This window comes from Schistocerca gregaria, chromosome 1 (assembly GCF_023897955.1).
Source record: "Schistocerca gregaria isolate iqSchGreg1 chromosome 1, iqSchGreg1.2, whole genome shotgun sequence".
NCBI classification, from domain to species: Eukaryota; Metazoa; Arthropoda; class Insecta; order Orthoptera; family Acrididae; genus Schistocerca; species Schistocerca gregaria.
Window position 1 is genome coordinate 503391511 of NC_064920.1, and position 27649 is coordinate 503419159.

General features: G+C 41.4%; 2 protein-coding genes across 3 annotated transcripts in view; one reads left to right on the forward strand and one right to left on the reverse strand.

Moving 5' to 3' along the window:
• LOC126354214 (zinc finger CCHC-type and RNA-binding motif-containing protein 1-like) overlaps positions 1-6864 on the reverse strand; it is a 93622-nt gene extending 86758 nt beyond the window's left edge. Inside the window, exon 1 of one of the 2 annotated variants that reach the window (XM_050003693.1) lies at positions 6797-6864. In XM_050003693.1, the coding sequence (XP_049859650.1) occupies positions 6797-6864 (68 nt within the window). Of the gene's footprint in view, positions 1-6561; positions 6675-6796 lie in introns of those variants that run through there. The other variant, XM_050003684.1, reaches the window with a different exon arrangement.
• Positions 6865-7025: 161 nt separating this feature from the next.
• Positions 7026-27649, forward strand: part of LOC126354194 (succinate--CoA ligase [ADP/GDP-forming] subunit alpha, mitochondrial) — a 58781-nt gene continuing 38157 nt past the window's right edge. Inside the window, exons 1-2 of the mRNA XM_050003651.1 lie at positions 7026-7095; positions 10564-10784. Of these exons, the coding sequence (XP_049859608.1) occupies positions 7059-7095; positions 10564-10784 (258 nt within the window). The 5' untranslated portion in view covers positions 7026-7058. The remainder of the gene's footprint in view (positions 7096-10563; positions 10785-27649) is intronic.

Consider the following 27649-nt stretch of genomic DNA (forward strand, 5'->3'; position numbering starts at 1 on the left):
GTTCTGTACTACCATGTCTTTCCCCTGGCAGAAGAAACTTCGCAGTCTTTTTAACACACTGGCTACTATTAGCCTTGGCTAGAGAGAGAGAGAGAGAGAGAGAGAGAGAGAGAGAGAGAGAGAGAGAGAGAGAGAGAGAGAGAGAGAGACTATAAGTTTAAACATATCAAAGGCAAAGAGGTTGGAATTTGAAATCTTATGTCTAAATGAAGTGACTAATATAGATACATAGGCTTTTGTGGCCACAATCAATTTCAATACTTCTGTGGAGTGTGACTACATCACCTGATAAAACAACTGCCATTTTAGCAGCTACTATAGGCAGCCATCATCAAGATGAGTACTTATGATTAGTGGTTACTGCACGGTCATCCTGGCATATACTGGGTCATTCCATGGTTATGGATAAAACCATTTGCTCTGCGGTATTAACGTAAAAAAAAATTAAAAAAAGAAAAAAAAAACCTACTGTATACAGCAGATGCTTCACAATGTGAGCTTTGCAAATAAACAAAGAAACAGGAAGGGTTGAAGACTTTTAAAAAAAGTTTCACCTTACACGAAATGACACTGCTATCTTTTGAGTGAGTGACAGATGAAACAGGAAAGGTTGTCAAATGCTTATTGCCGGATAGATCTGATACTAATTTTCATTTGGTTGCATGTGAAGCAGACTGCCTGCAGTAGTGCTGCTTACATAGTGGCCAGTGGTGCCTGGGATCTGCAACAGCAGAAGAAACATCAGAAGTTTTAATACACATCAAAAACTATGTCGTTGGGGGGGGGGAGTGACTAATCTTGGGGTATGTATAGTCCATGACTTGGTGTCTATTCTTGGGCAGGTGAACACTGCTCAAATAACATTACATCTTCTGACCTTCTGACTACCCCAAGAACCGACTGCAGCTCCTTTTTTATTCCATCACAGGCATATCCTACCCAATCACAGACAAAGCCATGTAGGAATCAGTCATCATATACTATAGTAGAATAACTTCTGCATGCCATTTTATATGGGCATAATCATCATCAAGCTGTCCACTTGAATGAACAAGCACTGCCAAACAGGCCAAAAATAGGGTTAACCACCTAGTAGCTGAACATTCTGTGAATCACAGCATTCTCAATTTTTGTGATTGTTTCGAACTCCATGCAAACCCCATCCTGCCTCCCACTAGCAGATTCTCTTAGTTACACAGGTGGGAATTATCCTTGCAAGTCATTCTTAGATCAAATAATACTCCGAGCCCCGATTTCCACTAACCTTTGTCTCACTCCCAAATCCTCTCCTGCTCCATGATCCTAATGTCAGTTATGCAGCACTCACACACTCCTCTCCACAGTCTATCTTTTTTATGTTTTTTTACCAATCAGGTCCTCCACATCATTGTGCCCTGCACAGAACTCCACGTGCCTGCCTATCTCATGCACCTGTTGCCCCTTCCTCCCGGCTGTCAGCCACCCTTGTCTAAGCCTCATGTTCCCATTTCCTTTCTCCCATTGCCCACTCCACATGACAGAACTACTCAGCCCATTGCTGTATCAAACCAAAAACTCATGAATTGGAGGGGAACATTTTAACAAGTAATCAGAAATGTTCTGTCAGAATACCCCCAGAAAATCTGATATGAATGCACCTCTTACCAGTTACTACAATGGTTGCTAATAATAAATCTCAGTTGAAATTCTAGCAATGCTATGAATTATAATATCAGATTTTCACCCTCTCTGCAAATTAATGACTGGGAAGTGAATTTAGCTCCTGGCGACATGTAACATTTATTATATTCAGTTGTGCGTAGAGCACGTTTATTTTTAACTTGCAAGGATTTACGATTTTCATCGATATATACATATTGTGAATGTTACATCACAATGTTTAAATGAGAGTACTTTTGGTACCCATCACATGATAGCTTTACATTCTTATAGTCAACATTATGTGTATGTGTGTGTTTGAGGGGAGGGGACTCGGAGGGATACCAAATAACTGAACCTATGTACAGACCCCCCCCCCCCCCCCCCCCGCCGTGAATCATGGACCTTGCCGTTGGTGGGGAGGCTTGTGTGCCTCAGCGATACAGATGGCCGTACCGTAGGTGCAACCACAATGGAGGGGTATCTGTTGAGAGGCCAGACAAACGTGTGATTCCTGAAGAGGGGCAGCAGCCTTTTCAGTAGTTGCAGGGGCAACAGTCTGGATGATTGACTGATCTGGCCTTGTAACATTAACCAAAACGGCCATGCTGTGCTGGTACTGCAAACGGCTGAAAGCAAGGGGAAACTACAACCGTAATTTTTCACGAGGGCATGCAGCTTTACTGTATGATTAAATGATGATGGCATCCTCTTGGGTAAAATATTCCAGAGGTAAAATAGTCCCCCATTCGGATCTCCGGGTGGGGACTACTCAAGAGGACGTCATTATCAGGAGAAAGAAAACTGGCGTTCTACGGATCGGAGCATGGAATGTCAGATCCCTTAATCGGGCAGGTAGGTTAGAAAATTTAAAAAGGGAAATGGATAGGTTAAAGATAGATATAGTGGGAATTAGTGAAGTTCGGTGGCAGGAGGAACAAGACTTCTGGTCAGGTGAATACAGGGTTATAAATACAAAATCAAATAGGGGTAATGCAGGACTAGGTTTAATAATGAATAAAACAATAGGAGTGCGGTTAAGCTACTACAAACAGTATAGTGAACGCATTATTGTGGCCAAGATAGATACAAAGCCCACGCCTACTACAGTAGTACAAGTTTATATACCAACTAGCTCTGCAGATGATGAAGAAATTGAGGAAATGTATGATGAGATAAAAGAAATTATGGAGGTAGTGAAGGGAAACGAAAATTTAATAGTCATGGGTGACTGGAAATCGTCAGTAGGAAAAGGGAGAGAAAGAAACATAGTAGGTGAATATGGATTGGGGGGAAGAAATGAAAGAGGAAGCCGACTGGCAGAATTTTGCACAGAGCATAACTTAATCATAGCTAATAGTTGGTTCAAGAATCATAAAAGAAGGTTGTATACATGGAAGAATCCTGGAGATACTAAAAGGTATCAAATAGATTATATAATGGTAAGACAGAGATTTAGGAATCAGGTTTTAAATTGTAAGACATTTCCAGAGGCAGATGTGGACTCTGACCACAATCTAATGGTTATGAACTGTAGATTAAAACTGAAGAAACTACAAAAAGGTGCTAATTTAAGGAGATGGGACCTGGATAAACGGAAAGAACCAGAGGTTGTAGAGTGTTTCAGGGGGAGCATAAGGGAACAATTGACAGGAATGGAGGAAAGAAATACAGTAGAAGAAGAATGGGTAGCTTTGAGGGATGAAGTAGTGAACGCAGCAGAGGATCAAGTAGGTAAAAAGACGAGGGCTAGTAGGAATCCTTGGGTAACTGAAGAAATATTGAATTTAATTGATGAAAGGAGAAAATGTAAAATCGCAGTAAATGAAGCAGGCAAAAAGGAATACAAACGTCTCAAAAATGAGATCGACAGGGAGTGCAAAATGGCTAAGCAGGGATGGCTAGAGGACAAATGTAAGGATGTAGAGACTTATCTCACTAGGAGTAAGATAGATACTGCCTACAGGAAAATTAGAGAGACCTTTGGAGAAAAGAGAGCCACTTGTATGAATATCAAGAGCTCAGATGGAAACCTAGTTCTAATCAAAGAAAGGAAAGCAGAAAGGTGGAAGGAGTATATAGAGGGTCTATACAAGGCCGAAGTACTTGAGAACAATATAATGGAAATGGAAGAGGACGTAGATGAGGATAAAATGGGAGATGCGATACTGCGGGAAGAGTTTGACAGAGCACTGAAAGACCTGAGTCGAAACAAGGCCCCGGGAGTAGACAACATTCCATTAGAACTACTGACAGCCTTGGGAGAGCCAGTCATGACAAAACTCTACCATCTGGTGAGCAAGATGTATGAGACAGGCGAAAAACCCTCAGACTTCAAGAAGAATATAATAATTCCAACCCCAAAGAAAGCAGGTGTTGACAGATGTGAAAATTACCGGACTATCAGTTTAATAAGTCACAGCTGCAAAATACTAACACAAATTATTTACAGACGAATGGAAAAACTGGTAGAAGCGGCACTTGGGGAAGATCAGTTTGGATTCCGCAGAAATGTTGGAACACGTGAGGCAATACTAACCTTACGACTTATCTTAGAAGAAAGATTAAGAAAAGGGAAACCTACGTTCTAGCATTTGTAGACTTAGAGAAAGCTTTTGACAATGTTAACTGGAATACTCTCTTTCAAATTCTAAAGGTGGCAGGGGTAAAATACAGGGAGCGTAAGGCTATTTACAATTTGTACAGAAACCAGATGGCACTTATAAGAGTCGAGGGGCATGAAAGGGAAGCAGTGGATGGGAAGGGTTGTAGCCTCTCCCCGGTGTTATTCAATCTGTATATTGAGCAAGCAGCGAAGGAAACAAAAGAAAAATTCAGAGTAGGTATTAAAATCCATGGAAAAGAAATACAAACTTTGAGGTTCGCCGATGACATCATAATTCTGTCAGAGACAGCAAAGGACTTGGAAGAGCAGTTGAACGGAATGGATAGTGTCTTGAAAGGAGGATATAAGATAAATATCAACAAAAGCAAAACAAGGATAATGGAATGTAGTCGAATTAAGTCGGGTGATGCTGAGAGAATTAGATTAGGAAATGAGACACTTAAAGTAGTAAAGTAGTTTTGCTATTTAAGGAGTAAAATAAATGATGATGGTCGAAGTAGAGAGGATATAAAATGTAGACTGGCAATGGCAAGGAAAGTGTTTCTGAAGAAGATAAATTTGTTAACATCGAGTATAGATTTAAGTGTCAGGAAGTCGTTTCTGAAAGTATTTGTATGAAGTGTAGCCATGTATGGAAGTGAAACATGGATGAGAAATAGTTTGGACAAGAAGAGAATAGAAGCTTTCGAAATGTGGTGCTACAGAAGAATGCTGAAGATTAGATGGGTAGATCACATAACTAATGAGGAGGTATTGAAAAGAATTGGGGAGAAGAGAAGTTTGTGGCACAACTTGACAAAAAGAAGGGACCGGTTGGTAGGACATGTTTTGAGGCATCAAGGGATCACCAATTTAGTACTGGAGGGCAGTGTGGAGGGTAAAAATCGTAGAGGGAGACCAAGAGATGAATACACTAAGCAGATTCAGAAGGATGTAGGTTGCAGTAAGTACTGGGAGATGAAGAAGCTTGCACAGGATAGAGTAGCATGGAGAGCTGCATCAAACCAGTCTCAGGACTGAAGACCACAAAACAACATGTACAGGCACAAATAAAATCAAGTTTCATATTGGAGGGCACTCTACGTAACAGTAATGAGAAGGCTGGCATTTCATTAATGAGTTGTCCGCCAATATGTCACCCTCTTAAAATTGTTATGAATGATGTAGCTATTCATAGGTATATCCCCTCTTGTAAGAATTGACACAACAATCAGGATATGCAGATCACTGCTTGTCTTCAAACATAGGAAACTAACATTTGTATGTGTCTTTCAGCATAATACCATTGCAATAAACATTTCTAATATCTGAGTACATGTTCTTACTGACACACAATACAGCAATCGAACAACTCTTTTAGTTTCTTAAAAGAAGGATCTTTGGGAATCACTACCTCTATACAATGGAGATAGACCAAAAAATAAGGAAGATTAGTATAAAACCACCCATCGTTACAGAAAGAAGCCATTAGAGACGGAGCACAAGTGCTGACTGTGAAATTGGCTATGCTCTTTCAAAGGCACCAACCCCACATTTGCCTGGAGCAATTTGGCCTGTAAAACAGTTTTTACACAACCTTCAAGTTCTGCTTGTCTGCCTGAAGAACCCCTGCAGAACTAATTGAAGGAACTGAACAAGAATTTGAAGGAAAGATGTACTATGTGGATAGTTTACTTACACCTGATGAATACTGAAATAAGATTTATTCCTCCACAATTCTGAAACCATCACATAAAATTTGGGTGTTGTATAAGAAAAATTAATTTTCCAGGAACGCTGATGTCACCTTCTCATTACCGGAAACTGGAGGCAAAGCTGGTTCCTAAATCTTGTTGAACAAACAGCTTATTCAAGTGAGAAAGGCGTAAGCTTATTATAAATTCTATCTCACAGCAAGTATAGTGTTGTACGAACGTAACTGCAGGGAGTAATTTTCGAAGGTTGCGGAAGGCAGGCATTTTTATGGAAGCATAAATTCGACTAAAAATACTGTCATCCAACAGTGATACTACGTTGTCACCCTTTCCAACAAAAGTTATCACCAACTTCCGTGGTTCATTAACTCGTACTTCGGTTTTGACGTTTCGTAATCAAATATTTTGAAAAAACTCTTAATTGGGCAAACAGGTAACCACCGTAAAAGATAACATAAGAGCAATTACATGTAGTGTTCGCAAACGCATATTTCGACGTAAGCTACGGTATCTCAACAATTACAAATATAACTTGGGCAGCATGCAATACATTTAATCGAAAAATAGCAATCCTGTAGTTATAGTCTCAGACGCCATACTTACTTCACTACTCTTCCATATTTTTCAAATATTTTATGCAAATCATTGTTTGTCAACGAAAACGGCAAATTAGATATATAAACAGTGCTTTTACTTGGCGCCAGACCGCCACTCATTTTGTCAAAGATTTTTGCTACACACAAGCGATGGGAATCGGGGAAAGGGATCACCTATTAAACCATATTCTGAAAGAGCATAGATCAAACAACCTCCGATATAACTGGTAAAATTCATGTACCAGTTGTTACAGCATTCCACAGGCACATGTTTTGTACGGCAATTCAGAGCTACGAAAGTCATTGACATTTGGATGAAGTCCAATAGGACGAACAAGATCAGATTAGATTACTTATTTATATTATTTGCGCACGGTCAATAGCTACATATTAGTTAGGCCAAACACGATCTGTTCATATTTGTTATAAAAAAGCTTAAGGAAGGTCCAAAGATTTAATTTACGAAAGAAAATAAGTATTAGTACCTTCACTTGCAGATTGGAAATGGCTGCCGCGGTGAGAGGGTTTCTCCGCACAGGAGGTAAAATGCAAAGGATTTTGCAGTTTCAGTCTCACTTTAATTAAGTATGTTGTTAAATTATAACGTAATTAAGTATGAGTAATATTCGTGGTATGACTGTTGTAATTTAATTGCTCCAAAAATTTTTTAGCGTGAAGGGCAAGGCGAAGGTGGCGGTTGTATTATTAAAGAAATTGATTTAGATTTGTTTGACAAGCATTTAAATAACACAGGAATTTGGTAAAGCAGTCTACACGTTTAGAAGGAAGGCTGGGGGCGTGGCGGCTCATGTCCTGTGTGTTAAATGGGCTTAAAGGGCATACAAGTCTATGCCCTGTAAGTGTTGTATTGTGCGATATTGAACAAGTTACGTGGTAGAACAGTAAATGACGGAAGATATATAAATAAGAATTATTTTCATTGATGAAGATGAACGATGAATTTGAGTGCTCAGCATATTTATAGATTTTATTCTGCAAGGACTAATTCATTTGTTCCATAAGGAAGATAGGAATCTATGAAAGTGTGTGGAAGGCATGCAAAAACTAACAGCGATAATCAAACACTGTATCAGATGCAGATATTTGCTCTGTTCTCAGGGTATGCATCTGTTATACGAAGCTTCTGTTTACATATAATGACAGTGGTAAGTAATCTAGCTGGAAAATCGACAACTGTATACAAAAGAAACTTCATTCTGTGTGGTTCACAGTTGAACAGAATTATTGCAACAGCAATATAGTGTTTTTGTTAATATTACCAGCTTCTTAATGTGAAACCTACAAAAAAAATCATTGAACTCAAAGATATGAACAGTCATTCCTTTCCCTTCTTGTTCAAATCATTTATGTGACAAAAGATCAGAACTTTTTTCCCCTGTTTTTACTGCTTTATATGGCACTTGTGATGAACAAACAACTGGACAGTGTGCTTATCACTGTGTGTCAGTGGTACACCAATTCATCCAAGAACCATCTCACCAAGATGTAGGAAATTTCATGGTAATCCAGTGCAAATAAATATCTCAAAATATAACACACACAGAATACTAACATGTTGTGTGTAAATCACTATATCATGTTAAATAGAGTATTACAGGAAACTATGCAAAATGGTCCAGATTGTATGTCTGACATGAAGCAGGGTGCCATCAGGAAAGACATATGTATTAATTACATGTGACATATCACAAGGTCCCACGTTAGGGCCTTTTTTCTTGTGTACCCCAATGATTGCTCATCTGTAACATTATCAGATGCCAAGTTTATTTTCTTTGCAGATGATGCAAACATTGCAGTAAACAGTACATAAAATGTAGTCTTAGAACATTTGTTTGATCAAATTTTCATGGACATTAGTAAATGGTTCCTAACCAATTCTTTGTCACTAAACTTTTAAAAAACACATTACTTGCAGTTCAGAACTTGTAAGACGTTTCCCACTACTTTATGCCTAAAATATGATAACAAACAATCAGAAGAAGTGAACAGTGTTAAATTCTTGGGGATTAGAGCTTAATAATAAATTAAACTGGGAGGAGCACACCAAACAAATTCTGAAGTGCCTAAACAAATCTCTATTTGCAATGTGAATGGTGTCTGATACAGTATATAAAAATGAAAGAAATTGCCATGCTATGCGTACTCCATTCCATAATTTCATATGGGATTCCTTTTTGAGGTAATCTGTCAAGCCAGGTTTAAGTTTTGCATATCCAAAAACATGTAATAAGAATTAGATGTAGTGTAAACTCAAAACACCCTGTTAGTGAACTATTGGTGTTATCCACTGCTTCCCAATATATTCTTCCTCTATGAAATTTGTCATTAAAATGTGTATCTTTTTCAAACCAACAATTCAGTTTATGGAACCAGTACTTAAAAGACAGAAAGAATAATAATATTCAGACATTTAAAGTCACTTACTTTGTCTCAGAAAGTTGCCCATTATTCAGAAACACACGTTTCAGTAGCCATAGAAAATTTAACTCTCAATAAAGACCAGTTCAAGAGGAGACTAAGGGATGTAATGGTGGCCAACACTTTCAATTCCATAAATGAATTTCTTAGTGGGCCAAGTGTGTGAGGTTGAAGACGAAATAAACAGTACTGTCGGATCGTATCTGACCTACTCCCTTTTGTAGACATAACGTGTAACCATTTGCATTTAATGGTCATCAAATCCAAATCAAAGCACCTACACAAAATGAAACACAAGTCCTATTTTTTTTTGACAAAACAATCCCCCCCCCTCATAACACATAGGCACTTGTCATGTGAAGGGCTCTGGAAATACGTGGATTGGGCATTCTTTTTTCTATCTCCAATTTGGACAAACTCAGAGCAAGATTTTTTAGGAACATGGACCATGCATGTACTGGGAGTGAATCTTGGTGTTTATTACATTGTAATAAAATGAAACTGTTCATAGCTGCAATATCTAACATTTCACAGAAGTATCTCGTGGCCACCTTTGGGTTTTCCATTTGGTAATATTGTGTTTGCAGAGTTTTTCCAACAACCTCTTGCTTGCTTGATTCATAACTTACTGTTCCACTTTGGTGCATTATTGACATTAGGATATTTTAGGGGTGAAGGTAATCATCATTTCGTTGTCTTGAGCGATAAACTTTACAGTTCCAGCTGAGGCCATTGACAACTTGGATAACACTATCTCACGGTTATTTTTACGTAGTGTACCAACTATTGTTTCTCTCAGACAATTTCTGTGCCAACCCATTTGAAGTGAATCAGTTGTCACATTTAGATCGCTCCCTGTCGCTGAGTCAGTAAGTCTGAGAACATAATGAGCTGGTATGGATAAATCGTCCTTCTTGTTTGTTTGTTCTTTGTTGATATATGGGATGTCTGAAATAAAATAGAATGTTCTGGTATCACACAATGAAACTGTCAGGTTTTGAGGTGAAACATTCTGGAGAGATACTGTGACAGGTTATAATACTGCAAACAATGACATACAAAAGCATTTCTGAAACAGCAAGTTTATTATTAGCATGTTTGTTACAAACATCAGCATACAGCCATATCTCCGTTTCTCTTAGTAGTTCTGTATCCTATTGTGCACTCACATATTTGGTACATACGAGCTCAATCTCTTGTCATATTCATGATTGTCCTTCCCCCCTCACGTCTTGTACATCCACCACATAACCCATCCCAGCTACAACCTATGCTTGCCGTACTTGGGCTGGGGGCGGGGGGGGGGGGGGGGGGGTAGAGAGAGAGAGAGAGAGAGAGAGAGAGAGAGAGAGAGAGAGAGAGAGAGTGATAGTGATAGAGGGAAGAGGAGGGGGGGTGGGGGTTGTAACTTGAAAACTTCATAATAGTCATTTTCTGCATGCTTGTCTGCTGCTCAGCCTATCTTGTATGTAACAAGTAGTGTTCTTTGCTCATACATGTAATTATAGTCTATCTTGAATTTTCCATCAGTTTGTTTTATAATGTTATATATATTGTTTCATTGTCGTAGCTCCAAGATTGAATTGTGTCAGAACAAACTACACATCAACAAGGCCCAATCTCAAATTGACTTCATCCACTAAAGTCATTTGCCAGGGATTTACTGGAAAACAAGGAACATTCCATAGCCAGCAAGCTATTGATTATGGGACAAACCTTGTTGGAGGTGTTTCCCCTGGTAAAGGTGGAAAAACCCATCTAAACCTGCCTGTTTTCAACTCAGTGCAAGAGGTATGTTATAAAATTATACTGTGTGTTCCATTTTCTTGTACAATTTTGTAGTGAGAGAGAGAGAAAAAAGAGAATGGTTTAATTGCAATAATTTCGCTAAATATAATACCAGATTTTATTTACATTTATACATATCATAACAAGTTTGTCACCATTTCCTTTGTACTCCATCTGTAGCCTACATCCATGACTCCTCCATCTGTGTGTGGCTCTGAATGACTTGTCTTTTTTCATTTATGTCTGACTTTATTTTGGAACTTTTTAAAGAAAAGAAACTAGAAATTGTGGCCTGTAAGCATTCAGAATTAACATTTATTCCTTAAAGCATTTATTAACAACTCTGTCAAAAGTTGCAGTATTAGGTCACTAGTTTCAAAGTGGTAACACATGCTTTATAATTGTTAGCAGAATGCATGCCATAATCCAAACATACCTTTTACCAAGTCAAAATCGAACTACATATCAGCACTAGTCAATGCAGCCTCAGTTGGCCAGGTTTGAAAATGAACCTGTAAGGTTCGAAACTAGTCACCTAATATAAATACTGCAACTGGTGACAGAATAGTTAATAAATACTTTAAAGAAGTTGCTGGTTCTCTGTCTATAAAATGTGGGAACTGAAGAATTAACATTTACGTTTGAAAGGGATAGTGTCTCACTTGTTCTTAGTGTCGCACTATTCTCCAGACGAGTATTTTTTTCATCTGTCATCTCCATTTCCAGTACCTGTATGAAATATTTTACCATTCCAGCCCATGGATATATTGGGTTATGAAATTTGTAAGTCAACATCGTAGCAATTAGTAAAATGTTAAGTTTTGAAACTCAGATTTCGCAATTGTATTGAAATTGTTTCAAAAGGAAAATTTGATGTGGAAAATTGATAATATTCGCAAAGGAAGGAAGGAAGATTAGTGTTTAATCTCCTGTTAATGACAAAATCATTGGAGACAGAGGAAAAGCTCAGATGGGAAAAGCAAGGGAAGGAAGTTCACTGTTTATTTTCAGAGGAAACATCTTGGCAGTCACCTAAAATGATTTTACTATGGAAAACCTAAATCTGGATAGCCAGATGAGTGTTTGAACTGGAGTCCACAGGGATACTGGTGCAGTGTCCTAATCATATAGCCCAGTAAAAAAAAAAAAAAAAAAAAAAAAAAAATAGATTCATTCTTCAGAGAGGAAATGGAAGGAGAATACTTCCTTGCTGATGAAAGTTTTGATGTACAGCATGCCACAGCTTTCTCTTGTGTACCAGTCTCTCCACCTCAATTTTGTGTTGGATATATTATATTCCCTTCAGTATTTTGTCCTCTACAATGCCTTCTAGTTACACAGAAGTTATTCCCTTTTGTCATAATGGATATCTTGTCTGTTAGTGTTTTCTACATATTCCATTCTGTGCCAGTACTTCAGCGAATCTCCTTATTTATTATCTTATTGTATACTTTCAATACTTACAATTCAGAAATGCTGTGATTTTTGTTCCTTTCTGGTTTCCCAACAGTCCATGAGTTCTGGCTCACATTGGGTTAGACGTTGAGAAAATTGATGCCCAGGTGGCTGTGATTAACAAGTTTATTGATGAAAACAGATCCTTCATTGGAGCTTAATTAACAGACACAAAAAAGTCCTCAGTCGATTCTCTGCCTTGAATTGAGTGAGAGCCGGTAATTCCAGTTGAGTGTCAGCCATGGAAGGCAGTCACAATTACTAGATGGTCTCACATGGTACACTAGTTGTCTCTGATTGATGGAATGCTGTGACACACCGCAATACCAAAGTTCTGGAGGTCTATTGTGGTTAAGGCTAGATCTCAGTATAGCATGACTACCAGTAGCTTAACGTAGTATTGGAGATGAAGGTCCAAGGTCAGTAAACTGGCTGACATTGGAGAACAGGCTGCTGGAGGTTCCAGGAGAGACTCTAATATATGGATTGCAGCAGCAGTCACTGTTAAGCCCAGAGACTTTGTTCATGGAGAGCTCGATGTGAACTGGTGTTCCATGGTTATGTGCTGGCATAAATATGTTTGTGGCACACAGATACAGTGGAAACTGTGTCTAAGCACATGACATGTGGAGGTGAAATAGTGATTTTGATAGCAGCACAGTGTGCTGCTGTTGGTTAGCCTGACCCTTTGTATGACGGCTGACAAAATTTCTGTGTACGACAAACAGCCCACTTGGTTGCTGTCCATGGTATTTCCTAACACCTGAGGCAAGCACTTTTCCGTGATGCACTTGCTGATGCGTAAGCTGCCTGCAGAGGATGGCTATCCATGGTTTGGGAGTATGTGACTGGTTGATGTCTTGTAGGCACAGCATCCCTCCCCTCCCCCCCCCCCCCTCTCCCCCAGGGAAGAGATGCCAAAGCCATCTTCATGGAGAATGATGACCCAGCCTTCTCCCCCCCCCCCCTCCCCCCCCCCCACTCTCCAAAAATGATGGCTGTTCCACCAGAAGACAGAGGACAAGGAATTGTCGCAGCGTCTGCCTTGAGGAAGCGGCCCAAGATGTCGGAGATATTGACCAGTGGCCATGTCCATAGGCTGGGTCACTGGACACTTCTAGAGGCTGCTGTGGGTGGATCAGGGTGGCTAGGGGCAGCCAGGGAGCAAACCGTCTGGAGTGAATCTGAAAAGATAACAAAAGTAGTAATAGATGTACCACACCCAGAGAGCTGATAGTGTTTGTGAGTACTTTGGAAATATGCATAAACCTTTGAAGGGTGGAGAGCAGTTTGAGAACACACTGGAAAGAAAATGATAAACACATTGTACCTGGAGGGCAGATATAGATTCGAGAACACTTGAAAAGTAGAAATATTGCACCTAGGGGACGCATATGGAAGGAGTAGCATTCAAAAAGTAAGTCTTGCACCCAGATGGTGTTTATGAGTGCAGAAAAACTGACAAAAGAGGAATATTCTGTGTGGAGAGTGTATATGCTTGCAGGAACACTTGAAATATAAATCTGTTGTGCCTGGAGGGTGTATATTAGTGTGGGAGCACTTGAGTAAGAAATAGAACAGGAAGGGAGGACTAGCAGTGAGTCCTGGCACTTTGATATCAAAGCCTCCAATGACTGAGCATGCGGCAGAATATGTAAAAGTATAGGAAAGAGAAGCATGATGTTGCACTGTTGGGACAGGAAAAGGTTTGCCTACTGAGGTTGTTCGACAACATTGGCAAGGAAAGTCAGGAACGACAGCATCAACAGTGATAGCCCATTGGTGGGTGTTGCATGTCAATGATTGCTGCCAGCTCCACATAGCATTGGAAGGGAAGATGGAAGGGAAATTGATAGACTGGCTGATGTCAGAGAGCGTGCTGCTGGAGATTCCAGGAGAGACTGGATGCACAGACCACAGCAGCATTTGTATAAACGCCAGAGCATGTTGTGTTTTGGCTTTCTGTGGTTGTGAGCCAGCATAAATATGATGCACAGATACATTGCGACCCACTTGTGGATGTAGGGCTCTTGAAGGTGAAATATTGTCTGAGATAGTAGTGCTGTGGTTGTGAATGTGCACACTACTGCCATTGAGCCTAGTGCCTTTCATGACGGGAGCCAAATATTTTGTGGACAACAGACTGGTGTGTTTGGTTACTGTCTAGCATATTTACTAACACGCAAGATGTGCTGGTCGGTAATGAACTTACCGACATGTAAGCTGGCGGTAGGATATGATAACTGATGCCTGGCCACCCATGGGACATGGGTGTGCTACTGGTTGCTATTGTGTAAGCATTTAGCCACAGATGCAGCACTATGATTCATTCCTATACAACTCTGTGATCCAGACACAAACCCTCAAAAATTTCCCGCTCAAATTAAAATGTTGAAAGTAGAAGACTTCTTTTGATGAGGAATGCTATGTGTCCTTGTGCTGTTATGCTTCTTATATCCTCCTTGCTTTATCCATCATACATTATTTTGCATCAGCGGTAGCAAAATTTCTTCTTTTGGTCTATTACGTGACCTTCACTTCCCATGATAAAATCAACACTAGTCTCATTTCTGCTGCTCATGGATGGTTCTCTCTCCATGTATATTGTGTGTTCTGTTCAATGGGTCCTTTAATTGTTCGCCACCATCACTGAGAATCACAATTTCGTCAGTGGATATTATCATTGATATCCATTGACTCTGAATTGTATTTCCACTTCTTATCATTTCTTTTAATTCCTTTGTGGCTTCTTTGAATACAGTTTGAACATTTGAAGATAAAGACTGCATCACTGCCTAATACCCTTCTTAATTCGATAACTTCTCTCTTGGTCTTCATTTGTTATTGTTCCATTGTGGTTCTTGTGTAAACAGAATATTAATCATCTTTCTTTGTAGATTATACTGATTTTTCTAGAGATCTGAATAGCTTTCTGTATTTGATCTTGTTAAATTCTCTTTTCTAGATTGAGTAATCTTATATGATCTCTCACATGTTGTCAGCGTGATTGATTTATGGTGTCCTTTCTGGTGTTCTAACCGAGTTATTATTCCCATTTTATCCACACTGTTTCAATGATCAACCCAGCCATCTTCTTCAGCTGCTGTGAGTTTTGCTGTTACTTGTATTCACTGCCTGGACCCCAACCATGTTTCGAACTGTTGTTCGTCTCGTGGCACTATTTATAGCCACGTTAGAGTCATGATGCTACCTACACTATTTGATGCTCTTTAGTTTTTCAGAGCTTGCACTGACATTCTGTGAAATTCAAATGCTCTCGGCTTGTACATGCTCTGCTGAACATGGTGGTTGGCAAGATTTTAATAAATTGTGCTCTGGACAACATTTGTTATTTAAATTGAGACCTACATCCTTGTTTGTTAGCTTTTGTGACACATTTATTTCAGAAGACTCCTTAATTATGCTGTCCCAGAGATTTGGCGTATGCAACACGACACTGGACACAACGTTTCATGATTACGTTCGAGGCAATGCTTGGCGGCAGATGCTTTGCTTAGTTTTTCTGTCGACTATTCTCATAGTCTGCACCTCATAATACATGCCGGATTCACATGGCATGTGATACACACCCATCTTTTGGAGACCAAGATTCTCTTTAACATTACAAAGAATACTTCTTATTGTAGTTGTAGGAAGTGAAATACATTGGATGTCACAACATCTCCAAGGGAGAATGAGTAGCATTGAGAAGTCTGTAAATTCCAAGAATGATTGCCTATCAAAGTTGTGGGGTCCAAAAGATACATATCAAACGTGCAATCTTAAATCGATCATGCGACTCTGGTGGCGGGCGTTAAGAGTATGTTTACTGTGGTCACTACAGCAACGACAAAAGAAGAATGTTACGAAAACACTTGTAATTACACAGCAGACAACTTGGCTTACCCATTGTCGGTGTTGTCGTCACGTGAAAGTCTGTGTGATGTGTACTCTAAAGGAACAATTCTCTTTTCGCCATAGCCTGGGTAAACTCTGCCAGTATCACGCAAGAATATGGTTAGAGTGTCACATGCGTTAACTTTTACTTGCAAACACAAGTTGTGGAAATAGAAGTACTGAAGCAAGTATAGTTCATCTCTTTGTCCTGGACACCCTTCTCTTTTAATGGAAGACTTCACAGATTTCCATAGCTGCTTGATGTTCTGCATGTGCACACTGGGGTCATTCGAAGACGTGAACTCTACAGAGTGGTTGACAAACTCCTGGGCAAATCCTTCTGCTTTGAGTGTATTGTAGGACTGAAACCTGTCTGTAATAACTTTACTACAAGGCAGTATGAAGTGCTTTATTAGACCCACTGAAGTGACCTTGTCTCTGGACAGTATTCTGACAACAAAATACTTTCAGCGCTCTCATTATATTCCACTGAATACCCAAATATGATCGATTTCACCCTTTGAGTGTTGTTCTCTGTGGTTCTTCTTTCTTGCTATGTGAGATGCATCCACTTCAAAAACTTTATTTGGGCCACCAATCAGTACACTGTCATTCGTCACTACCATGTAACACACTTCTCTGCAAAACCTGAAATATTTGCACACGGTATTAGCAAATAAGTCAGTTTCTGATGCTGTTGCTTGCAAGATGTAGTCTCAACTCCAGCAAGATAGAAGAATTATGCTGGTCTGGATGGATAATTGGAAAGAGGCGAACCATATATTCTTCCTGATACTCATTCGTTTTCCGCACTGTCCAAAATGAAATTGTAACGGTATTTCAACATCGAAAATTTTCTTAAGAAGTTGTACACACTTCTTATCACCACAGTCTACATAGTCCCTCCTTTCCTCATCTGGTAGTACTCCATATTTGCGTCAAAAATTCAATTAATTTTCTACGCTGGATAAGCATGGAATCAGATTTTTCCATGTGAGAGAGAGTGAGGTTAGAAGAGGCCCGAGGTATTCCTGCCTGTCGTAAGAGGTGACTAAAAGGAGTCTCACACCTTTCGGCCTTTATGTGACGGTCCCCTGTAGGGTTTGACCTCCATCTTTCAAAATTTTTCCGAAGAGCGCCTTACATGGTGCATCGTGTCCATTGTGCATTGATATCTTTACCCCATTTTCTCATTGTGGCATTGCAGTCCTGTTCATCCTCCATCTCTTGATTGAGGACACCTTCCTGGGTGCATTTTCCTCCACCCACTATGCAGTGTCACTTTTTGTGCCGACAATGACCATGGAATTCTTTGCACCTTATATCCAGCATGGTAGCCGCCGTGTACCCTGTTTGTTGTAGTCCCCTGACAACACAGGGAACACTGCTGATGCCCACGCCGTTTACTCCCCACACATGACATGGAGTAGGTGCCAATCTTTCTGGGGCATCAGGACTCCAGGCAATGGTCATCCTGCCAGGTGGCCCTTGCAGAGGCTGGGTGGCGCCCATGGGGAGGGCCCCTGGACGGAGTGGGTGGCATCAGAGAGGGTGACAGGCCATGAAGCGTAGTACGTCATCTCTTGCTGGTGGTCCACTGCTTGCAGTCTCTAAAGAGGCAAAGTCTTAACTTCAGTGCTAAGAAATATGACCCCAAATTGTTCCCCTCCCTGGCCACACCATGGGAGGAATGCCAGGCAAAGGATGGCAGTGAAGCTTATTTATCCCGGTACCTCATATTACGGGAGTTGATTGGGAATCTTCAATGTCCATGAAGCCTCAGTTTTTTGTGGAGCATTTGGAGGACAAGTTTAGGGAGGTGGAGGGCTTGTCCAAAATGCACTCTGGGTCAGTCTTGATAAAAACAGCATCCTCTGCCCCGTCACAGGCATTACTCGCATGTGACAAGTTGGGGGATGTTTCTGTTACCATCACGCCCCATAAGAGCTTAAATATGGTCCAGAGTATTATATTCCACAGGGACCTTCTTTTGCAGTCAGACAACGAACTGCACGCCAATTTAGAGCAGCGAGGTGCTCATTTTGTCCAGCGCATCCATCAGGATCCGAGGGATAATCAGGTTCCCATCTGTTCTTCATCTTGGCCTTTGAGGATGATACATTGCCCAAAAAAGTCAAGGCGGTGAGGTCTACCGCTGTGATGTAAAGCCCTATATCCCTCCCGCAATGCGGTGCTTTAAATGCTGGAAGTTCGGCCATATGTCTTCTCGCTGTACTTCCAGCATCACATGTCGAGATTGTGGACATCCATCACATCCCAATACTCCATGTGCCCCGCCTCCCATCTGTGTCAACTGTGGAGAGCATCATTCACCTTGCTCGCAAGAATGCAGGATTTTACAGCAAGAAAGGAAAATCTTGAAATATAAGACCCTGGACCAACTGACCTACACTGAGGCTAAGAGAAAATTTGAACATCTACATCCTGTGGCTACGACCTCCTGTTTCGGCACCGAGGACAGTTGTCGCCCCATCAGTTCCTCGCATTCCTGTCGCCTCAAAGAACCAGAATATTAAACCTGCCCTCCTTGATGGGGGGGGGGGGCACTTCCCTCCCTGTTTTTCCCTCAGCGCCTACTTCGGGAGCAACACCCCCCTTCCCCTCCCCCCAACCATCGGGGAAATCAGTCCCCATTTCTGAGCCAGAGAAGCATATGTCTTCTTCAGCTCCTCTCGCTAGGAAGGGATCCCTTGGGTCACTCCATTCCCAGGTTTCTGCTAGTGGGAAACGTGAAGCCCGCCAGTGGCTAAAGAGCCCAAAAACAGCGGGTCATAGGGCTTCACACACATCCTCAGTCCCAGAGACTGAGTCAGTGAAGTCCTCACAGCCAGGGAAACCCAAGGAGCAGCAAGAGAAATCGAAAAAGAAGGTCCCCAAGATGAAGGGAATTGCGGTGGCACACAAGCTCTGTGTCTGCGGATGAGGTGGAGATTCTAGAATCCGCTGAGGACCCAGATCTCGCTGGACCCTCAGACACAATGGATATAGATTGCTTAGGCAAAAAGCTGGTGGCACCAGGTGACCCTGCTGCTTAAACTGCCTCATTGAATGTTCTATGCCTTCGCAGTCTCACGATAATGTCATCCTACAGTGGAATTGCGGTGGTATTTTCCACTGCCTGGCTGAGCTGTGGCAACTGTTAAGCCTTACACCTGCTTTCTGCATTGCCCTCCAGGAAACCTGGTTCCCGGCAATGTGAACCCCTGCCTTCTGTGGCTATAAGGGATACTGCAGGAACTGTAGCGGCTATAATTGAGTGTCAGGTGGAGTTTGCATTTATGTCCTAAACTCAGGTTGTAGTGAAACTGTGCCGCTTCAAACCCCTCTTGAAGCTGTGGCTGTCTGAATAAGGACGACACAGGAAATAACTGTCTGCAATGTATATCTTCCTCCAGAAGGTATAGTACCCCTGAATGATTAGCTCCACTGATTGATCATCTCCCCAAAACCTTTCCTATTTTTGGGAGATTTTAACACCCATAACCTCCTGTGGGGTGGCGCCGTGCTTACTGATGTGATGGTCAAGCAGGTGACTGCAATAATTGTTTCTGTGGCAGAAGACACAATTCCTCACTCTTTACAGTGCCTCTGGCAAAAGACAGTCCCATGGTGCTTGCTGGAAGTCAAGTCTGTGAGCTCTACAGCGGCATAAGTGGTACCCTTCCTTGGAGCACCTCATTGCCTTTAAACGGCTCTGTGCCCCAGTTTGTCAACTTATCAAGTGATGGAAACAAGAGTGTTGGGAGAGATATGTCTCAACCATTGGGTGCCATACATCACCTTCCCAAGTCTGGGCAAAGATCAAACATGTTTTTGGGTACCAGGCCCCAACAGATGTTCCCAGCATTAACATTAACGGCATTTTATCTACTGATTCAAACGTGATTGCCAAGCACTTCGCTGAGCACTATGCTTGAGCCTCTGCGTCAGAGAATTACCCCCCAGCCTTTCACACACTCAAACAGCAGCTGGAAGGGGAAGTCCTCTGATATAGTACACGCCACAGTGAATCCTATAACGCCCCATTTACAGAGTGAGAGCTCCTCAGTGCCCTTGTACATTGCCCCAACACAGCTCCTGGGCCAGATCGGATTCAGAGTCAGATGATTAAACATCTCTCATCTGACTACAAGCAATATCTCCTCCTAATCTTCAACCGGATCTGGTGCGACGGCATCTTTCCATCAGAATGGCAGGAGAACACCGGCATTCCGGTGCTCAAACCCAGTAAAAACCCGTTTGATGTGGATTTCTATCGGCCCATTAGCCTCACCAATGTTCTTTGTAAGTGGCCTACTAGCTTCATGTGAGGACGGCTTCTGCCAGGGTCGCTCTACCACTGATAATCTTGTCCCTTGAGTCTGCCATCCGAACAGCCTTTACCCAGACACCAGCACCTGGTTGCCATCTTTTTTAATTTATGAAAAGCGTATGAGACCACCTGGCAACAATATATCCTTGCCACATTATACGAGTGGGGTCTCGGAGGCCCACTCCCGATTTTTATCCAAAATTTCCTGTCGCTTCGTACTTTCCGTGTTCAAGTTGCTGCTTCCCATATCCAGGAGAATGGGGTCCCGCAGGGCTCTGTATAGAGTATATCTCTATTTTTAGTGGCCTTTAATGGTCTAGAAGCAGCTGTAGAGCCGTCCATCTTACCTTCTCTGTGTGCAGATGACTTCTGCATTTCGTACTGCTCCACCAGTACTGTTGTTGCTGAGTGGCGCCTACAGGGAGCCATCCACAATGCACACTCACCTTCATCAGGTTAAGTGGAAGTGGTGGCAGCAACTCAATGCCCTGTGCTGCCTGAGCAACACCAACTGGGGTGCAGATCATTATACACTGCTATAGCTCTCCAGAGCCCTTGTTCAATCCCACTTTGACTATGGGAGTCTGGTTAACGGTTCGGTGGCACCCTCAGCATTGCGTTTACTCAACCCAGTGCACCACTGTGGTGTTTGTTTAGCGACAGGAGCTTTTTGGATGAGACTGGTGACCAGCGTCCTTCTAGAGGCCGGTGTCCCTTCATTGCAGATTAGGCATGCACAGCTGCTGACAATTACGTTACACACATTTGTAGTTCACTCCCGCATCCGAATCACCGTCTCCTTTTCCCACCCACAACAGTCTATCTCCTGGCTATATCTCATGCTCTTGAGCACATCCGGTCATGCTCTGGGGAGTCGTTTCTTCTGTGTACTGACTACTTGAGCAGCCTACAAGCTACCCTCATCATCGTTTGTTAGCAACCATCCAAGAGTCCATCTATGCTCTGGAACAGTCCTGTTGTTCAGTGGTGTTTGTCTGGACCCCGGGTCACGTCGGGATCCCAGGCAACAAACTTGCCGACAAGCTGGCCAAACAGGCTACGTTGGCAACTGCTTATTGAGATCGGCTTCTCTGCAACTGATCCGCGTTCAGTACTATGCTGCAAGGTTTTGCATCTTTGGGAGACAAAAAGGCATAACCTCAGCATGAACAACAAACTGTGTGCCATTAAGGAGACTACGAATGTGTGGCAGTCTCCATGCGGGCCTCTTCCTGCGACTCTGTGGTTCTCTGATGGCTCCGCATTGGCCATGCCTGGGTGACACATGGCTACCTCCTGCACGTTGATGACCCACGTCAGTGTCGATGCACCGCCTGGCTGACAGTTGCCCATATCTTGGTGAGCTGTTTTTTTTGGCTGCCCTGCGACGGACTCTTCAGTTACCGGTCTCATTGCCATTAATTTTAGCTGACAACACCTTATCGGCTAATTTAGTTTTACGTTTTATACATGACTATGGGTTTTATCATTCTGTATAAGTTTTAGCGCGTGTCCTTTGTGGTCTCTACTCTAATGTTTTTAGGGTGGATGTTTTAATGTGTCGCAGAGTGGCTGGCTTTTCCTTTTTATTCTCGTGGTCGACAAGCCACAGTCGTCTGCTTTCTTGGTTTTACTACTTCTACCTGGTCCTTGCTTTTGTGGTTTTCTTTTCCTGTTTTGTCCGTGGTAGTGTTGGTTGTCCTTCTGTTGTTCTTCTGGTTCTTTCTTTCTCCTGTTATTGTGATGTACATCTCCTTTTTCTTCTTTCCCTTGTGTAATTATTTTACCTGGAACAAGGGACCGATGACCTCGCATTTTGGTCTCAAATGCCCCCTCTTTTAAACCAACCAACCTAAAGACTTTAGTCCATAGAGCTCAAACACTTTCAGGAAAGGATAGCATCACCAAAGAATTACAGTAATTATGAATAGTTTTCCAAAGGAATGGGTACTCATATCAAATTGAGTAGGTGATGCAATCAAAACACCTTAGAAAGAGGTTGAGGCTGAGGCCCAGGAAGAGAAGCCAAAAATCACTTATCTACCTTATGTTGGCTCTATATCTATAAAGATAGGTAGTCTGAATATAATAGGGGGAAACATTCCATGTGGGAAAAATATATTTAAAAACAAAGATGATGTAACTTACCAAACGAAAGTGCTGGCATGTTGATAGACACACAAACATACACACAAAATTCAAGCTTTTGCAACCAACGGTTGCTTCATCAGGAAAGAGGGAAGGAGAGGGAACTTTATCTAATGCCAGTATCAAAAGACCTTGAATATCATTACACTCAAGGTCAATAAACATAATTTGCATTATGTGCTGCTGCTTCCAGTAGTGTGTGAAACAAAATAATCACCACAACCATTGAAACTGTCATTCTCTTTTATAAGTTGTTAAACGCATGAAGTACAGTATTTTTAGTACAAGTAAACCAAGTTAAATAGGTGCCTATCAAGTCTGAATCAATACCTTCACATTAATTCCATTGTGTTTAGTCTTGAGTGTGACAATGTCGATGCAGGAACGCGCCTCCAGATAAGTCATTAATTATTCTTGTCTGCACCGAACCTCCTGATGCAGGATCTCAGCGGTGAGAGAAATGATGAACAGATAGGAGTTGAACTTATAACCGTGCGAATAAATATTCCTTTATTAATAACTTTTTGTAATACTTTTAATGAATGCTTAAAATCCACATTTGTAACAGTACTGGTGTGACGGATCCAAGCATATGTCCGTCCTCTACCATCTCCCAAAACAAAAGGGTGAAGATACGTGAATTAATAAATTGAAGGGCGTATATCTTACTTTGTTACATACAGCCATTTAACAATGTATCAAAACATTATCCTTGCCACAAAGCAACTCGTTAATTTACTTTTCGTGGCGTTTACTTACAGCTTATATAGGGTGTTTCAAAAATGACCGGTATATTTGAAACGGCAATACAAACTAAACGAGCAGCGATAGAAATACACCGCTTGTTGCAATATGCTTGGGACAACAGTACATTTTCAGGCAGACAAACTTTCGAAATTACAGTAGTTACAATTGTCAACAACAGATGGTACTGCGGTCTGGGAAACTCTATAGTACGATATTTTCCACATATCCACCATGTGTAGCAATAATATGGCGTAGTCTCTGAATGAAATTACCCGAAACCTTTGACAACGTGTCTGGCGGAATGGTTTCACATGCAGATGAGATGTACTGCTTCAGCTGTTCAATTGTTTCTGGATTCTGGCGGTACACCTGGTCTTTTAAGTGCCCCCCAGAGAAAGAAGTCACAGGGGTTCATGTCTGGCGAATAGGGAGGCCAATCCACGCTGCCTCCTGTATGTTTCGGATAGCCCAAAGCAATCACACGATCATCGAAATATTCATTCAGGAAATTAAAGACGTCGGCCGTGCAATGTGGCCGGGCACCATCTTGCATAAACCAAGAGGTGTTCGCAGCGTCGTCTAAGGCAGTTTGTACCACCACAAATTCACGAAGAATGTCCAGATAGCGTGATGCAGTAATCGTTTCGGATCTGAAAAATGGGCCAATGATTCCTTTGGAAGAAATGGCTGCCCAGACCAGTACTTTTTGAGGATGCAGGGACAATGGGACTGCAACATGGGGCTTTTCGGTTCCCCATATGCGCCAGTTCTGTTTATTGATGAAGCCGTCCACGTAAAAATAAGCTTCGTCAGTAAACCAAATGCTGCCCATATGCATATCGCCGTCATCAATCCTGTGCACTATATCGTTAGCGAATGTCTCTCGTGCAGCAATGGTAGCGGCGCTGAGGGGTTGCCGCGTTTGAATTTTGTATGGATAGAGGTGTAAACTCTGGCACATGAGACGATATGTGGACGTTGGCGTCATTTGGACCGCAGCTGCAACACGGCGAACGGAAACCCGAGGCCGCTGTTGGATCACCTGCTGCACTAGCTGCGCGTTGCCCTCTGTGGTTGCCGTACGCGGTCGCACTACCTTTCCAGCACGTTCATCCGTCATGTTCCCAGTCCGTTGAAATTTTTCAAATAGTTCCTTTATTGTATCACTTTTCGGTCCTTTGGTTACATTAAACCTCCGTTGAAAACATCGTCTTGTTGCAACAACACTGTGTTCTAGGCAGTGGAATTCCAACACCAGAAAAATCCTCTGTTCTGAGGAATAAACCATGTTGTCCACAGCACACTTGCACGTTGTGAACAGCACAAGCTTACAGCAGAAAGACGACGTACAGAATGGCGCACCCACAGGCTGCGTTGTCTTCTATATCTTTCACATCACTTGCAGCACCATCTGTTGTTGAAAATTGTAACTACTGTAATTTCAAAAGTGTGTCCGCCTGAAAATGTACTGTTGTCCCAAGCATATTGCAACAAATGGTGTATTTCTATCGCTGCTCGTTTAGTTTTTATTGCCGTTTCAGATATACCGGTCATTTTTGAAACACCCTGTATATATGCAAGGAAATAAAAATAACGTGGTTCGATACAGCTGGCATGTCTTGCGAGGCACAGATTGTCAGAACAGTCAAGAAGAGATGCAAGGAACATCAGCAACAACCCCGGCTAAAACAATTAGGCAACTCAGTTGTCACCAAGCACTGCATCGAATATAATCATAAAACGATGTGATCAGTGTCATGGTGCAAACACCAAAGTTTATGGGGCAGTATAATTAAGAAGTCAGAATAAACAAATGTGCCAGAAAAGGTAAGAAACAGGGGTGGAAGTTTCAATTTAAATAACGCTGAATCAAAACATATTACTTCATGAAGGTGATAAGTTACTACTTGTAACAGTTACTGATGAACAATGACTGTCATCTGCACATCATTGAAATTTCGTTAAGTGGGTTATAAATTTGAATATACATACTTTGTGAGCAATTGTTTGTGTGCGCATGAAGTCTGGAGTTTTGTTGCCGTGTTTCTACAAGAAACAGCTCGTGATCACCATTCAACATTTGCTGGGTTGGAAGGTGCTCCTTAGATGTGCACCCCTTCTCGGAAATATGCAGCGCTCCAGAGAATGATGAAGCTCGTGACAATAAAAGGATGATGGCAGAAGGACAGTGGAAGGTTCATTCTGTCTGTATCCCATAAAGTGGAAAGACTGTTGAATTAATGTAACAAACATTAATGCTTATCGACAGAAATGTATTAGAAAGTGTTGCATGCTGTCATATTTAGTTAATAAATAATATTTTGTGAAGAAGATATATCTCTTACTTTTTGGAATTGAGAGAGCGTTAGGGCACACATTTTCAGCCGAAAGATTTCATCCCAAGGAGAATAAGCATGACAGGAATAAGCATGGCAAGTAATTGCGAGTACCGGGTGATCATATTATCATACCAATACCCTTTAAGCTCTCTCTGTTAGTCTAACTACAAACTAGCTGAGTTGGAGTACAGTTAATATTTCAAGACATCTTGGCATAAAGTGTTAAAAAGCTTCCATACCTCTACCATTTCCTAATGTGTTAGCTGTATCCATTTCTGCTACTCATCCCTTTACTTAAGCAGATATGAGCTTGATTGGATTAAGCTTCCAATGAGCCACTAGTTACCAAACAAGTTTTACATCTGGTTGAAGTTGTTTAGTTACTTGTTCCAGTTTCTTTAATGCTGTTTGAAATAAGTCCTGAATAGGCATATCAGCTTTGTCTTAGTCCATTTCCTAAAATCATCAACTCAAGGTGACAGTGAAATATTCTTTGGTGCTATACAAGACATGATCTCACCTTTCAGCCATGATATGCTCAGGTTTTTAGTTGAAGGATCAACCATCGTATAATATGGAGCTTGATTAGGTCAGACGTAGGGATTTTGGCACCCCATGTGAAAATTTCATTCACCGCCTCCCTCCCCTTACTTGCATTTTCAGATGTAGACAAACTTTTTCGCAGTGTTGTTAATCTACCTTATTTTCAAATAACACACTAGCTTATACCTCTTTTTAACATGAACACGTCTAAAAGACCAGAGCCAGGTGTGGCTCACCAGTCAACGACAGAAGTGAAACATTTACAGTGTAAAACATTTTGAGTTATAACTCCAAAATTAACTATGCAAATCAAAATTAAGTTGTGTCACTCACAGAGCGTATAAGCTAAGTAAATTCTGTTCACTTTTTCTCGATGCCTGTGCAGAGAAGATCGTGCGGTGTGGAGGGGTAGCCCCATCTCTGCCGCAGGGTGTGTAACAAGTTGGGAGTAGAGATGATGGATAGAGTTCTTGCAGTACTTCCAACATTCACAGTTAGCACTTTGTACTGATTTCTTGCTGTGGCGTAAATGATGTGCGGGAATGACAAGTTTTGTGATAGTGTATATTAACATACACATTTATCTTCGCAGCATTAAATATTCATAGCACACCACAAAGACATAGAAACAAACCCACAACTGTTCACTGAACAGGTTTTCACTGGAGCGCTGAACAATCATCAAGTAAGTTGGCAAGAGCTGTGAAAGGTACGGAACATTCCGAATTTTGTCAATGAAATCAGAGTAGAACTGTCGATCTCAGGAAACAAGAAAAAGTAAATATGAAATAGCACTTCAAACAATAGGTTTACACAGGTTGGTGACAGTTAGCAACTTATTTGTCTGTCAGACAAACCGAATGTGATTCTGTCCTGCAACAAATCTTTCTTAAGCAAATGATGAGAAAGCATGACATACATAAATAAATCAAAACTAAAATTAATGATCAACATGTTTACCTTATATTACTCCTTTATGACTTCATTGAAATCCAAACATTCATCTATCTAATGTTTAGTCTATACTGTTGCAAGTTCACTCAGTCTTGCCTGGGCCATTGTTGATTTCGGGTACATTTTAATCAGTTTAAGCCACAGTAAACTTCTTTTTCCATTTGGCACTGTGACCAGTTGTGTAAGCATATTCAGACTAAACATACCTCGTGCACAAAGCCATACTTTTGTGTGAGTTTTGGTATGGCACCAGGCTTTACCATCACCATCATCAGGATTTCCTTCCAGTGAGCCAGGTAGAAACTTTGAGAATGATATGCCTCCATTGGGTCCTGTCCTGATATAGCTTTTTCCTCTCCACTACATCCCATGTTACTCCTCTCCCCTTTACCAACATTGAGACCAATTTCAGTTCATGTTTAAAATCGACAAGACTGATGTCAGCCTACTCA